Source organism: Thermobia domestica, chromosome 7 (genome assembly GCF_964235325.1).
Source record: "Thermobia domestica chromosome 7, izTheDome1.hap1.1, whole genome shotgun sequence".
In the NCBI taxonomy this organism is placed as follows: Eukaryota; Metazoa; Arthropoda; class Insecta; order Zygentoma; family Lepismatidae; genus Thermobia; species Thermobia domestica.
In genome coordinates, this window is record NC_137460.1 from 90,195,728 (window position 1) to 90,213,395 (window position 17,668).

General features: G+C 29.4%; 1 protein-coding gene across 5 annotated transcripts in view; it reads left to right on the forward strand.

Annotated features, from left to right (window-relative positions):
* The window catches only part of LOC145690279 (uncharacterized), a 363,538-nt gene extending 348,843 nt beyond the window's left edge, over nt 1–14,695 (forward strand). For all 5 annotated transcript variants that reach the window (XM_081765031.1, XM_081765034.1, XM_081765029.1 and 2 more), the window contains one exon: nt 1,161–14,695. In XM_081765031.1, coding sequence (XP_081621157.1) covers nt 1,161–1,413 — 253 coding nt within the window. In that variant the 3' untranslated portion in view covers nt 1,414–14,695. The remainder of the gene's footprint in view (nt 1–1,160) is intronic.
* The last annotated feature ends 2,973 nt before the right edge of the window (nt 14,696–17,668 follow it).

The window sequence follows — 17,668 nt, forward strand, 5'->3', positions numbered from 1 at the left end:
TTCAAAAAGGAGATTAATCTTTATCGGTATCCTCATTTGAAGATGCCTTTTACAAAGTCCAAAACTTGCGGAAGTTATGTTGTGCTAGTTTTACATCATCTTTAGGTGAACTGATATTGAAGCCTACAACTGGGAAACTAGTTCTTACAAAATATCTTTTAAAATTAACAACATGTCCATCAAATAATTTAATTTACATTGTTTATACTTTCTCCACTCAAAACGCAGAATGTGCTATAAGGCGTGCTTTTTTCCTCCTCATTGAGATCTATTCTCCGTGTCAATAATTTCTCGAAGTATTCAATTTTCTTTCTCGTCTCATGTCTTCCAACTTTTGCTAGGATGTCCAATGTCATGGTGCAAATTTTCGTTTCGAAAGTTCCATTACCACGGACGAATAGGTAAGCTAAAAGGTTTGAAATGACTAGGTACACAGAATAAAAGATAGACTTCCTAGATAAACACAGAAGATTGTAGGTTACGCCACTTAAGAAGTAATTACATGGTGTGCCCAAAGTCTTGGGACAGTAGAATATAATTAAAAAAAAAAAAAAAAACACTCAACAGACAAGAATGAAATATCCCTACATATGTTACAAGTAAGAGAAAAATGTTACAGATCATGCCACATTTCCTGCGGCCATCTTAAGATCCACAATTTTAAATTCAAATGTAAAGAAGTACGTGTGACACATCATCTAGAGGAATTCATATTTGAGATTGTTCTTTGTCTAGCTCAAACAGTTCTTGAGAGTTTTTTTTTTTTTTTTTTTATGGTATTTCCGTTAACTTAATGTTCATTTAATTGTTTTTGTTGTTAGAAATAGAAGGCAAGATTTTGTAAAGTGTAGTTTTGAAGCGTCATGTATTTATGTGTAGATGTTTGTAGAGTAATGTAATGATAATATTTAAGAAGCGATAATAATCATATAATCATCACATATGGGCTATAATTCATAAAGCAGTAAGAGGATTTAAAAGTCTCAAACTAACGATCGTATTTTGTTCTGTGATGACCAAGTATACTTTGACAGACACGTTCATTAGCAATATTGCTCTCTTGCAAAATCTAGTATTATCATATCGAATGTCACGTGACATACTATAGCAACTATATTATTATTGCAAATGACAAGCCTAATTTTGTATTCGCATTTCAGGAGACAAAAAGAGAAACGGATAAACCCACCCAGTGCAGCAATTGGCAGCCCTACAATCTGTTCAGTTGGCACTCCTTCCAGTATGTTCGCTGCAGCAGCTGCGTCAATCGCATCGATGACACCAACTTCATTGTCCTCATCATTAGCGTCCTCAATGAGTACGCCACTGGCCCTTGTTTCTTCTGCGCATGCGTTCGGATCTAATACGTCTGCCACTTCGAATCAGCAACAACAACCTGTTAAGAGTGAATGAGACATGTGGTCCATATGTGGGCAATTTTCGGACTCTTCTCTTATGTTGCCAGAAGACTTATCAACTACAAACACAAGAGCAAATTGCCCACATTGGCACAGAAGTGAATGTTCCTCTTTGAACTAAGAAGGAGATAACAAAATGTGCAATCTAAAGTTTGTTCATCGTATTTTTTTTCTGAAAAAGGACAGATGTAAAAAAAATCAAATCACTTTTTTTCTCCTTTTCATTAAGTTGTTTAAATAAGTTTCCGAACTCATTAATATTATAATTATTAATATTATTTTAATGTTATTGTTTCTCTGTGACATTCCTGTTTTTCGTATACGAATTGATGATATTTTCTATCACAAAAGATGAGAAAAAGGAAACTTATATTTATTTTCTTTTATTGTGAACTCATAATAATATGTGCTTCCTCTGTATCAGTCTTCAGCTAAAAAAAGGAAAACCTCAGTCAAGAAAAGTTCATGAAAAATGTAACATACATTTTTGTGACGTGAAATATAATGTGTCATTGCATTTTGTGGTATTCTGTATTGTTTTTCCAAAACAGCTGAGACCTAACGTTATGTCACAACTTGAAATTAAAAGAAAATTACAATTTTCCGAAAGAATTGTAAACAATGATACCAGTTTAACTTTGTTCTGTTACAATTTTTTTAAAAAAAAGTAAAAATATGATCATGAAAATTACTTTTTTAAATTAAGGTTCTAAAATGTCCCATTTTTTAAAAGTAAGTTACAATAAACTAGAGAGAAAAAGAAAAAAAAAACTATTTGAAACGTTTTATATATATATATATGTATACTAATTCAGAAGTTATTACAAAACTAGAAACAATTGCAAAAAATGTGGTTGCTAATTATTTGGAAATGCAGAATGACACATGTAATTTATACTGTATATCATATATGACTTTAATTTGGTTGAAATAACATAAAAAAGTTAAGACTGAAAATTATCATAGGAGGTTGACGACATTTTGTGTTTCGTTTCATTAAATTCAATTCCTCACGCTCAGTGAAATGCGAATTACGTATTATTATAATTGTTAATATCATTATTAACGTATACATCTCAACTTTTTTTTTTTCTGATTGAATATTATTTGAACTATGAAAAACCACTTCGTGTACTACAGGAAGTCTGTTTCTTTACCTTAAAGCAAAACTAAAGTGTGTCCAAAACAATTTCTTGGGGTAAAAAGAGAAGAAAGAAAATAAAGTAATTTATATAAACTCCAAGTAATATTCGGGAGAGAAAAAACAAAAGAAAATCAAATTTGATGTTACAACCAGATACCACTGAGTGTCTCTGCATGTGATACTATATTAAAGACTCAGACGATATAAAGAGTCTATAATAGCCGAGACACCAGTGCAAACTGGTAGATTCATTGGCTCAAGTATAGAGCTTATGTGATAATTGTAACAGGCGAAATGGGGAATAGGAAAGAAAGAAAAAAACCACAGTGTTAAAACATAACACGTATGTGATTTTTTTTGTATATTTGACGTAGCGTGTGCAGAATAGTGATTTCAGTCTGAACAGCAGAAACAAAAAATAATAGGAAAAGGTGATTTGTAATATATTTTTATTCAATTAAATGCTGTTCAAACTGAAATCTCGATTTTTTTTATTGCTACAATTGGAGAAATCTAAGATAGCTCTATCTGTGCGTAATTACTGTATTTATGATGAAGAAGAAAAAGAACTAAGTGCAAGACTGTGTTTCGTTTAATTTCAAGATAGCTTGTGTAGTATAGCCGACAAAAATAATGTGTATATACTCTATATTGTGTAAAATTGTGGGTAATAAAAAAAACCGGGTGTTATTCTTACATTCTGTGTGTTATTAGGTGAAAAAAAAAAGAAAAATATTCCTTATTGCTGTGTGGGTTGTAGCCCTTTGGAACTCTTTCCAGAAAGTATTACACAACAAGTTATTTTTAATAGAAGTAATTGATAACTATACTATAACTCTTAATATACTTATCTGGCAATTCAAAAATCAAATTGATAAAAATTTATGTTTGAGATAAAGTGATTGAAACTTGTAACAGAAACATATTTTGAACTTTTATTCGGAGCGTTAAAATTAAACGTAGTTTCGGACACTAAAATTGAAATTAAATTTAAAATTAAAACTATTTTACAACAAATTTTTCTGTTCTTAATGCAGAGAAAAGTACCTAACATCTTACACCATCATCTTATAGAGAGATGATGTATTTGTTGCAGATATAAATGTAGACAAATTTTCTATGTCGCATTGACAACAATTCGGAATATATTATCAATAGATCAAAACATCAATATAAATAATGGGTAGGAAATCGTTCTAATTTTTTTAGGTAGATTTATTTACATAAATAAATAAATAAGTCTTAATATATATCCAGCTAATTTGATTTTCATTATAATCATCCACTTGAAACCTGATTTCCGAAAGTTTGTTTTCATCGTATCTGATTTTTTAAGACTTTTGATGAAAACGTTCATTATCTAATGTAGTATTTCTGTGTGTTTGTAAACAAATTATTTGTGTGTTTTGAATATATTTTATTTTAAAAATTAATTTAACGTGACACATGAGAAAAAATGATTCAACGAACAGATTAAAAGTGTCTACATCATGAATATGCTGAAACTACACATACCTTTTTTTGAGAATTAAAACTTCCATTAATCACACTCAAAATAAGAAATTTTGAATTCTCGAACTCTTAAATAAACTGAACAATTGAACTGCTCGATAGGCATATTAAGAGTGGTAGTCTAGCTTGAACCATATTGTTCTGTACGAAAAACATTGTGGGATTATGACAGGAATACATTTGAAAAAGAAAGGACTATATATATCTATATATTTTATGGTTTCGGTTGTTGTTATGGATGTTCCTTAAGACCAGTAAACTATTAACGATTGTATGTTATTTCTGGGAGAGGGTGCAAGAAAAAAAACGTGGTAAATAATGTATAATTTTTTGTTGAGTTGTTATATAACTTTTCATGTTATCTTGAATTAATTAATTAATTAATTACAAGAAAAATGACACAAAAAGTTCCAAAGATTCCTTTTTAAGGTGGTCAACTTATAGATCTCATAGAGATGTATATGATTGGGCATTATGACCCAATTTGTCCTCATATCAAAGTTTCATGCTGTGTTTTTTACATTGAATTATAGTTTGTTCTATAGCATTATTACATGTACAGTGTTATAGAAGTATCTTTCTTTAATATCGGAAAAAAATAATCTGGAAGGACCCCAACCCCCCTTTTGTTAACAAAACAAAATGCAATATGAGTTCAATAAATTGTTAAATGCGGTAACATTTCATTTTTAAATTTCTAGAATTTATTACAGAATTTCACACCGCGTCAATATAAATTGGCTTACCGTCAAAGATAGCTTTATTGTTGAAAGAATCAACGAAAGTGGAAAACGAAATAGATAATATTGGTCTGTATTTTTGTCGTTGAACTCTCAATTATGAATTTTTCACAAAATTCACAACGTAATTTTACAAAAAAATTAAATATTAGTTTTTTTTTATAGAATTGTACTTTATAAAGTAATCAATAAAATAAAGAAAAAACCTAAGCAAGAAGTCTAGTATACTGCTATGATGCCAGTCTATGTTTTAAATTTCTATTATTAATTTCATAAACGAAGATATTTAATTTTCTAAAATTAAGAATATTTTTAAAATTCTTTCTTTACTTTTCATAAGATTTTGTGAACAAAAGGGGTTGATATATTGCAATCATTACAATCAATAAACAGTTTGCTATAAGCTATATATATATATACTTAACATGTCAAAAAAAAGTCAAAGATTTCAGATCATGTTCATTATTTTTCAAGATTAGGTTCATCTTCCGCAAAAACAATAAATCAAAATGCTTTAAAATATAATCAGATGACCATATACTATTTCGAAAAGTTCAAATAAATCCTGTTTATGCTTATTTCTTTTTACAGTCTCTTTATGCTGATCATTTTAACTTTTTTATTAGTACAATAATAATTTATTTTATGCAACTTGGTATATCGTCATCTTATTTTCCACCTGTTTGGCAGAAACTAACTAACACCACCTTTGACGACATAGAAAGTCTTCCATGATGAGAAATATGAAGTTCCTAAATATTATTATGATTGTTCACAGGTCTAGTTAGTGTATTTCACACAACTCGAAAATAAGGAAATATCTCTTTCATACATTCATAGCGAATCATTTGCGTATCTTATACAAGCAAAAGTTTGAAGTAAATGCGTAAGAGTCTATTGTTTTGGAGCATATTTGTATATTACTTCACCTTGTACTGTGTGTTATTCAATAGTTATACTTACCAGTTCTGGAGACAGAAAGGGAGAAATTCCTTACATCAACAGAAATTTATGTACATGATAAATGTGCAGCTACAACTTGAAGCATTAGACTCTTACTCACACAATTGCTTCAACATTACTTAGAGGAATATATTACTCATACAACATGATCTGTTATTTGTATAGAATGTGATGGAATAAAATACATGCTGTTTATTTTGATATCTTTACCATAATATAAAATTATGTAAATTATTGTATTCTGAATTTGACACTGAGAAAATCAAAAGCTAATTAAAATACAAGCAATCATCTCAATTTTCAGCATTGTTTGGGATAGCAAATAATAATATCTGGACTCGTCGGCTTATTCATAGTAATTTGAATCGAAGTGCTCTGACTTGATGATGGAAAACGTTGCGTAGAATAGAATGTTAACCGATCTAGCTCTACTTACTTACGATTTTAAAGTACAGTGTTACAGCACTTTACACTTGAAAATAGAGTCAAAACTTAATCTAATTCACTCACGCAATAAAAATTTAATCCAGTCACCATATAGAGTGGTGTTAAATATTATATATTGTGGTTGTATAGGCTTCAAACAATAAAAAATTGAATTTATTTACAATTTCTCTCAGTATATATATATATATATATATATATATATATATATATATATATGCAATGAAACCTTACACATATAGTAACATAATCACATTTTGTTTATATTCAAATTTATATTCGAAAGAAGAAAAAATGTGAGAATACATGACAATTATAAATATCAAAATTATAATACCAAAGTATCCTAATATTAAAAACAACAGAAGTATATAAAACATAGGTTACCCATAGTTGATGCAATAAATGAAAATGTAGGTATCGAATACCGTACAGTACTTCAGTATAGTTTCTGTAACACTGTATTAGACGTAATTATGAAAAAAAATAACAGTTATTATTCGTCTGAGAACGTTGTAGTATATTTATTAAAAAACCTTAAACCTTGAATGATAGCATTTAATTTCCAAAATTAACTTTTTAAATTTGATTGAAAATAAAATCATTTATGTTAATAAAATTATAAAATCTAACTCTTAATCAGAAACAAACATTACATTATTTTGCTAAAATAAAACTAAATATTAAATTAAGAAGACAGCCTGTGAATTCCATCACTTTTCTATACTAGGCGAAATATCAAAAATAGATAAATAAATAAATCACGCACCAAAAATTAAATGTACTCTCTGTTTTATTCTATGTATATGTATATATATGTGGTAAAAAGTTCCTGGGCATCTGAATAGGGGAGAGAAGGATGTTTTTCTATAATGTTCCCGTAGAGTAGCTTTTGTATTATTTTAGCTGTATGTAAAAAAATAAAACAAAAAAATAATGAACTTTTAAAAAAAAATACATGGAAAATATCAATAAAATGAATATATATATATATATAATAATTGCTAAGTGGTTGTTCCTTGTAGGCTGAACGGTGGTACATATGATGTGTGACCACTTTTTATCATTAATTAAAGAAGAAATAATGATTTTTTTTTGTATGCGTGAAAAGAATTAGGATTAACTTCGTGACATTCGCTTGTTTAAAGCAGGGTTCCTTATACAACAACAATATGGCGAGTGTCTCGAAATAAATCTAGTTGTTATTGAAGATAAATAAATAAATAAATATATTATATTATATTATATTATATATAGTCATAATCCTCACTTTTTTTAATTTTTCGGTGTATTAGAGTGTAATCGGGAAAGAGGACCAAGTATTGACAAAGTTCCTATTGCCGATGGCAAATTATTATGAGAAAATGAAAATTGGTCCTAATTTGCATTGGGTCCAACAGGTTGTACATTTAAATAAGCTTTAAGTTCATGGCTTTTGCATTATCATATTCATCTTTTTCATTCGAAATGGTTTCTTTTTGAACTTTTTCTTTTCTTTTCTTTTTTTTTATAGAAAAAGAAACAAATTCATTTATTAATAGAATTTTCTAATGTAAAAGTAATTTCAATTGCCATCAAGGATTATATTTATGTATTTTGGATTTTGTAATAAAATTTCGAAAGATATTAAGTTCTGAGGTAGCAGCGCAGAAACATATAATTTGTTGCATCTTATTTGCTAGTTGGTTCTTCATTTTAAGTATTAGGGATGTTAACTAAATATACTAAATGCAAGTATTAGTTGTCTATAGATAATTCAAACTATTGTGACTATTTTAATAGGAAGCAAACTTTCAAATTCAGTTTTATTTTTTCCGAAGTTCATAATTCTTAACCAACAAATTTAAATGTATTGGTAGCATATCTGAAACTTTCCATTAGGGTAAGTAGTTATGTTACTTGTGTTTTCTAATATAGTGTTCAAGTAAATGTAAAATTGGGTATAATTTATAAATTGGAATGTAACCAAATTTTCACATCCACTTTACTTTAATAATTCTAACTTCATTTATATTTACGTATTGTCCTTCAGTTTTCGAAAAGCAAAAGCCTTTCTATAAAAATAAGAAATTATAATGATAGGAAAAACTTTTTAGTTGCACATAATCCAAACTTTTGAAGTTACTTTTACATTAAGAAGATAAATTATGTAATATTCCCACCAATTCATCGATTTTATTTATAGACAAAAAAAGTGGTTAGCACGTTTTTTATACAGAATAGCACAACACATAACATTTATACACAGACAATATACATACATATATACACTTAATCTGCAGACACTATCAAAAACATAACTCTACAGTCACTTATGAAACATATTTATCTATAAGTATACTATATTTTCACGTTTATTTCATATCTCTTTCCAACTAACGTTATATTTTAAATAATCTCAAAATTCATTAGAGCCATTAATTAAGTTCCATCCTTTCATTAGGATTCTTTCATTTTCATTTGATGAATATCAAAAATTCTTAGATCTAAACAATATACTACCTCACATATTTTTTTTGGTTCTTGTTCTAATTCTGTCGTCAATTAAATGAAATTTGCAAACGATAAGCTAATTTATGATATTAATTATCAAATAAATCTATGTATTAGTTTCATGCGATGAAACACATAATTTCTCATAATATTTTTCGGTAGTCTACGTATATGGACAGGTTCAACTGAGCGAAATGTTTCCGTTATTAAAATGTTTTGATAAAAATTGACAATAACATCATTAACTTATTTTATTTATAAAATATAAATATCTCAATTTCTGAAGAAGGTTTCCAATCGTCATTCCTATCACATTTTATTCACATAGATTGTAATATAACTGTGTATGAAAGATCTAGATGCATCATTTCAATTCTCTACAGAAGTCAGATATTGCTCGGAACAGGAAAGTATATTCCTTCTTAGAATTTGGATTGAAATGCTTATATGAACATTAAAATGTTTATTTAATCCAAAATTCAGCTATTATAGTCTAAGTCAGCCTACAGAATTTAAAATATCTAATTCTCTAACCCGGAATAACTATAACTATTTATAGAAATTGATTCGGAGAATATGGATTTTATATCTAGTTCTTATGCTGGAAATCATGTCTTTATGTTAATAAACTTCTTCACAGTATGGTTATTCAGAATTCATCCCTCATCCACTTCTTTTGATTTTGTAATTTAACATTAAATATCAAAATCTACATGATTATTTCTTAATTTTGCGCATATATTGTAATACGCGTTACTAATATATTATTAATGATATGAAAATTAGACTAAATTACAAAATTGACTCTAAAGGTAACTGAATTGAAGCGTACTTTAGTTTTGCCTTAAACATAAGTAACTGATTTGTGAATATTATACAATTGAAGTTCAATTCTGGAGACTTCAGATATAAATTCAGCTTATGTTTGCATTTTTCACAAATAAATTAATTTTTTGGTTATTATAATCATTGTGATCAGAAGTAACTTGAGCGAGAATCCTTTGTACTGTACTTTAATAACAAATTATTTACGGACACATATATACACACACACACACACACACAACCGAGTTCACAAATACCACGAACATAACACATACACACACATGCATATAAATACATCTATTCTTTTTAAATGTAAACACACACACATTCGCACAGAATAAAAAGAAAATACTTACAGATACGATAAACATATTAGTGTACAAAGGTAAAAGTATTATGTGTATATCTGACAGGAAATACTAAGAAATAATAATACAACATTAAGGGGAGACTGTCTTTTTATTAGATGTTTGTGTGCATGTTTAGTATATGTTTTCTGTTCTTTATTGAGAAAAAAGAAACACAATTTCTCTGTCTGGTATGCTTGCATCTTCGGAAGCTTACTTAGCTGTATATTGAAAAGAATGTTTAAAAAAACAAAATATAACATTAAAAAAAGTGTTAGTACTATTGTAGGCATGAAATTTTTTGTGCTTCAGTGTAATCCATTTCCCTAAAGAAAGAAAAAAATAATAAAAAGAAAGTGTTAACACATGTAATATTTGCAAAATGGTGGGATATATTATTCCAAGAAGTGATACAAGATTCATTATGTCTGGTCTAAAAGAGAGAGAGAGAGAGAGGTATTAAGAAAAATAGTAGAATCTATTAATCAAATGTTTGGACTCAGGAGATGTAACGACTATTTACCTATTAATTTGGTTGATAGATTCAACTAAATTATTTGATCAGTGGCGGTCTCTAGTGTATGGTCTGCAATATAAATAGTTTCTGGTTTATGGGGGAAAAAATTCAAAAATTGAAAAGGAAATTTGATTTTGTTTTTCATCATAAAAAAAGTTTCTGAGATATGTTCACTATAGGAGAAGCAGAAATTTATCTGCTCTCTCTGTTTGTCAAATTTTAACGTAAACAGAAAGAGAGAATGAAATAGACAATGCAGGAAAAGGATACTTGTACAGTATAGAGAACACAAAATGCAGTTACTTAGAATTTTCTCGTGCAGATTACATTAAAAATGTCTTTTAAGTCTTATTTTCAAATCTCACGAAAAATGGGGCAGTATTTACACTGTAAGTACTTTTTAGAAAAATCTCACAAAATGGTTGTCACGAAATGATTGTTATAAATATTCGTTTTCCAACATTAATTCTTTCTAGAAAATTTAGTGGTATTTCTAATCTAGAAACATAGTTAAAAGGCCAAATTACTGCGAAATTAAAATACCGCTAATTTTACAGTAATTATGTGATATCTTGATATAGATGAAAGATAGTCGGAACAAGACTGCACTAGTCAATATCATTTTGCATGAGGTATCGTTATCACGAGTCACCTAGTAGCTTCCCATTTGCAGCCATTTAGAAACGCGAAAATAAATACCGATTTTCTTACTGGTGGGAAATCGAAAGCACATAAGTGAGACGTGACAGCTGTATTTCATGTAAAATAATGTTCTCTAGCGAGATCTTGTTCCACTTTTCGATTATCTTTTATCTATTTCAAGATATCACATACTTACTGTAAAATTACCTGTATTTTAATTTCGCTCTGGTGGGGCCTTTTAATTGGCATAAGCAATATGTTACTTTTGGCAGCTTTCTTTTTTGTTCACTTTTATTAATAATGCATGTCTCTTACATTTTAATATTTCTTCATAATTTTTCGCTGGATCAAAAGTATTAGCAATGGAAAAAAAAGAAATTATCAGCATGCTAGGTAGAAACGATTTTTTTTTTAATTTCTTTACTGCAAATGAATTCTCTGTAGCTTCTTATAGCATGTGTTTGCGTCCTAGTATGATGAATTTCTTTCTTAATACTATCTTTTAAGTTAATATCCTTACTCCTCTTATTACTCTCCAAGTCAATAATTCAGTAGATCATTTCTCTTTCTCATATATTTTAGTTCTGTATTTCACTTATAATCCTCTTTTACAGTTCCTCTTCTAAATCTCAAAATATGATTTGCCTTCTAAACCAGTTAAATTCTTGATTATCCTGTGTGACTATGTCGAAAAATGTTTTCAATATTCCTTAAAACGAGTTATCGTAAATACTATTTCCCGTTTTCTGCACATTTACCAAAATGTGTTTTTTTTGTTTCTTTCTTTAAGCATCCATTGCATTACTTATTCCTATATATATATATTCAAACCCCTTCCCTCAAAACAATTCCTAATAGCAAAAGATATTCTGTAAATTTAGTTAAGAGATTAACTCCGGAAATCTAGATTATATATATATAGTACATTCAAATATATATTTTAAAAGTTTGTCATACTTCTTCAACATATATCAACAACAAGGTTCAACAGTATTAGTAAATATATGCTGTAATTACACGTTAGTTATATAAAAAAAAAATTAGGAGAACTAAAATTGAAAGTATGAAACAACATAAAGATATCAGGTAGACTGTGAAAGGTTAAATTTGAGTGAATGTCAGAATTGTTTATTTGTAATCAAATAAATTAATAAGTAAGTTGTCGCGTGTTGCTGCATTTTAACCGTTATCTAGTCTCCTTATGCTCAGAGAAAGAACTGTTCAGGGCTCGTCTGACACTTTAAGTTGGGGCAAACCTTTTCCATTTCATTTTTTTTTTATTTATTTATGTTAATGAGTTTTTGCCCCTGTGTAATGATTCCTCCGTATCTAGTCTCCATGTAGAATTATGTTTGAGAGTGAATGAATGATTGAGGACGTGTACATATATATTTTTAGCTTCAATCACAGTTTACCTGATAACTTTTTTTTTTTTTTTTTTTTTTTTTTGTATTTGATTTGCAATTTTCTGTTATACATGTAAATGAGAAAGAAGTTACCTTTACCACGTCAGTATTTTGTTTGAGCGTTTCTGTGTTAACAACAAAAAAAAGTTATATTATTCAAAACTCTCATACTGGAACTTAGTACAGACAAAAAGATTTTTTTTTTAAAAAAAAAGGTAACATTACTAAACAAGATTGCAACATCACTTTTTTTTTTTTTTTTTTTTTTTGTTTCCAATCTATGGTAAATATACACCATAAGAACGACTATTCTGTGCATTCATACATGAAATACGGAACTGCGTTCTGTTGCATTATTTTCTGATGAATTCCCAACGGTCGAAGGAGAGATTAACGATTTAACTCTTTGAATAGGCTCTCAATTGTAAGATATTTCTCATCAGGAAAGTTTTGCTTTCTTTTTCTTGTGACAAGTTGGATGGAAAAAATGTTAATTTACGTAGAGCCCATCGCCGATATTTGTTTTTCTTTTGTTTTATTACACTTTCTCAGAATTTTTTACTTCCTAAAGACATTATCCACATTATTATGATACCTTTTTTTCTAAAACTAGAATTACAGTCTTAGCTGCATATAGAACATATAGCTTATAGGTTGGATTAGTTCTATTCAAGTGGTAGTGAACATATTAAAAACAACAAAGTATAAGTGATATATTGAACTAATTCACGAAGTTTTTAAGATAATTTGTTTTGTACAGCAGCTTTTGATAGTTGAATGTGCTCACAATAGTCGTTCTAAGCAAACAAACAAACGCAGTTAAAAATTTCATAATTTAAAACGTGAAAGGTTTTGTGACAAAAAAAGAATCATTCCTGTTTAGTTATAAAAAAAAGGGTTTCTTCAAAAAGAAACATGATAAAAAAAATTAGGTCTGTTAATTAATACTTGTTTATTTCACTTCGTGTTGATTGTTGTAAGAAGTTGATTTTCTATATTTCCATTGTTATTACTTGAATATAAAGATTTGTTTAGTACCAGTGGTATTGTTTTTAGGACATGTACTTTGTAAATGATGGAAAGAAATCTAAAAAGAAGGCAGTTTTTTTCTTTTTAAACTACGAGAGATAACAACATTGGAAAAGTTACTAGAAAAATCTTCTCTACCGGTTTTTCAGTACGTTAAAGAAGTAATTTATTATGGTTCACATTTTTTTCTTTTCATCATTTACAAGCACTAATACTACATGACTTTTTATGTCAGTGAGAGAGAAAAAAAAACATTCCTTTGTTTTGCAAGAGTATCGTTATAATACATTTGTTTCTTATTCATTTTCGTATGTTTATAGATGAATACGATATGATATATGTATAAGTCTTTAGAAACAAGAAGTGAGTGATAGTAGAGAAATGTGAAATAATATGAAATACGTGAGAAATAACATGAACGTTAAATGTTCTACTGAATTTCATAACTTAAACAGCAAAATATGTATATGTTAACATGTTTGATTTTCTTTTTTCACGAAAACAGCTACTGCATTTTGTGCTTGTGCGAAGTTTATAAATAATAATAATATCAAAGGAAAGTTGATCATATCAATATGTCCATGATAGTGAACTGCATTATAGATTTTTTTTCATTCTATACCAAAAAAAAATAATAATGAAGTATATGAACTTTAAAGTGAAAAAAGACGAATTATATATATATATATAGAAATATATATTAAAATAAATAAATACATATATGACAAAAGAATAGCATGGACACCACCAAGAAGATGATCTGTGTTCCAAGGGCAAAACTGTGATTATTGTAAACATAGCAAAGTAATAACAATTATATATATAGATATATATATAAAAGAAAAAATAGAGGGTGAGCTTCTGTATATGTTGTTACCTTGGTTAACAGATCATCTCTCTCGCTCTTTTTTTTGGAAATTATATACTCGCAGCCTGGTTACAGAGTAGGTGGCGCTCCAAAGCCATTTTGTTTTGATGTGTGAAATGTAAAAAAATAATTAAAAAAAGAAGCTTAGTTATGTGATTATCAAGTTCAACAACATTGTACAAAGTGAAGATAGGTCTATTAAAATAGTTGGATTTGATGATCATGAAAAGCTAAGTGAAAGCCATGTTGTAATTATAATGGTATTCATCGTAAAAAAAAAGAGAAAAGGTTTGAGTAAAAAAAATACTTAGGCAATAAAACACTATACCGTACATTATTTTCATTAATGAGTTGTTTTTGTTTTTTATACTCAATAAAAATCCTTTTTTCTCATCCAAATACTTCAGAATTTTACCCGAATCACTTTTCCTACATTTTTTTTTTTCAATGGTCAAATATCGACGTCATTTGATAATGCTACTTTAAAAAAAAAAAAAAAAGAATGTCGTACTTGGAGTGGCGAAACTTTAAACACTTGTATAACCAGAAGAAAAAATTTAGGTAATGGAATTTTGTTGAAATCTTCAAAATAGTTTTACAGGAAAAATCTATATATTCCTGGAATTGAGTCGGGTTCCATTACAGATAAAGAATGAAAGACACTAATTACAGCATTGTCCAATTTAGCTTTACGGACATTCTCCACTGTGTTCAGAAGGAGTCGTGCGTTCAAAATTTATTTACTTCATAGGAATGGAACCATGGAACACAATCCTTTTTTCTAGAAACTTCATTCACTCTTTAAAGAGAAGTGAGCTCAAACTTTCGCGATTAATTACGTTCTTTTTGCAATTACTGAATTAGTAGACATATTCTTGTATTTAAAAGATTATAAGGATTCTAAAAATTAAAAATTATTCAGGTGATGATAAAACCTAAGATATTAACCACTTAAATAGCGTTAGATAGAAACAGCTATATGTTTAAAACTTATATTCTGTTTCCTAATTGAACTGTACTTAAAGTCAAATATCAATAATACTCTAACTTCTGATTTTATTTAATTACAATCTTTACTTAAAACAAAGAATATCACTCTTTCACAGATATTGGTTATATCTACAGAGCTCTCTGGTTACAGACACTCCAAATCATTAAAAAAAAGAAAAGCTACAACTTATTATAAGCTCCTGTAATTCATCCGTATTCTTACCGAGTAACAAGTGCACATCAAACTACTTATTGGCCTGCTTACTAATGCACGTGTTCCTTAATAAAACATTTTAGATCCTTTTTGAAAAATACAAATGCTTTTAACCCTTAATAAAGAAGAAAGGATGAAAATTTTGTTAGATAATATAGCTGTTTTTAGTTTACTTAAATTACCAAATATCAATAACCAAATAGTTTTGTTTCTCACATCTACAAGTAATGTGGAAAAAACCTTTATCTAAGAGCCTTGCGTCCATAGATAAAATATGTCGAATAGATTCATATACACTTACCAGTCAAAATATTATGTCCACCTACCTAATAAGTGATATGTCCGACTGCGGCTCGCAAGACAGCAGGAATGTGATTTGGCATGAAAGCAATGAAACCTTGTTAGATGGTTGATGGTATGGTGCACCACATTTACATATACAAGTAACTTAATTCCCTGGAGGTGGAGCAATGATCTCGGATCTGATGTTGAATGACATCCCAAAGGTGTTTTTTCAGTTAAGATCAGGTGAAGCTGGGGACTCTGGGGACGAACTGCGCTCTCAAACATGCTCGTGCTTTGTCCAATGTCTGCTATTAATTGTACACAGTTTACGCCATAGCCTGTTTTACCAATCTCGACAGTCTGTTACATATGACATCTTTAATGAGGTGTAGCTGTCCCACTTCTTGTGGTTTGGTGTTGGTTTCACCGCCCTTTTCCACCTTCGGAAGCTAGTAACCACGGCAGCTTGCGAACACCCGATAAGTCGCAATGTTTCTGAGATGCTTGTTTGGAGAAGTTTGGCCATCACAATCAGCCTCCTGTCAAACCCCGATATATCGCCGGCTTTCCTCATTCTACACACAAGTGCCACATTGACTGATCGAGTGAGATCCCTGTTACCGTCTGGCGAACGGTTCTGAAAAATTTTACGTATGTAATAAAGATTTCATTTCTGAATTCAGCTTGAACATAATAATCTGAAATGAAAGAAATTCTCTTTCCAAGGAACAAGGAACAGAACGTGTTCTTTTTATGAAAAAGAATTATTAAATGAGTCATTTTCCTTTTAAAAGAAACCTTCCAACACTAATTCTACAATAATATTCACTGAAATATTTTCACTCTAAAGACGTGGCTGTAAAGTGATAAACTTGGAATTAACAGGATGCCATAGAGAAACAACTGAAATATTTAATACAACATGAAGTGGTGTTGACGAAATGAATAATACCTATCAGATACTAATCAAAATAATGGGAAAACCTACAGTTTGTAATAATTAAGATGTGTAAGTAGTTACACCAAAGACACATGTGCAGCATCTTGCTGTTGTTAGTAATATGTTAAATGATTGTCTGTAGCAAGACAAGCGGTGTAGAACAGAGACATATTTTGAAACGGGCAAACGGTGGTGATGTAAAATGGAAGACTTTTCTGAATATTGTCTTATGACGAAACAGTACCAGCGAAGAGTAATAGTGAACAGAAAAGAAACCTCAGTGACAGGAATGGCCGAGTATTGAAGAGGATTGGTCACAATTTTCAAACTATCAGCGCGAACAACGCTTTAATGAGAGCAAAATGGGTCCGAGAACATCCAAAGTGAATTACCGGTGAATGGAAACTCGTATTATGGTTTGCTGAGTCCTCTTTTACCTTACTTTAAAGAAGCTTATTCTGCGAGTTGTCTCCGCCTTGCCGTTAAACATGATGGCGGCTCTGTGATATTGTGAGCCGCAATTTCCTAACCGGAATGTGTGTCATATGATTATGATCACAGAACATTCAACTAGTGATTATATTCAAATTTCAAGGCACATTGCACACACTGTAATTCCGATTATTTTTTTCCGGTCAATGAGCCAATTTCCAAGATGATAATGTACCAATTCTTATTGATTGAGCCGTTGAGGCGTGGTTTTCTGAATATCGGTATGGACTACAACACTTTCCCTGACTCATCTAATTCCCCGAGCTCAACATAGTTGAATACATGTGGTCATTTGTGAAACTCTGAATCTGGAGTAGATATCCTTCTCCATCCTCGCAGGTGGAAACTGAATGATGTACTGCATGAGAAATTGTACAATATTCCAAATTGAACTATTCG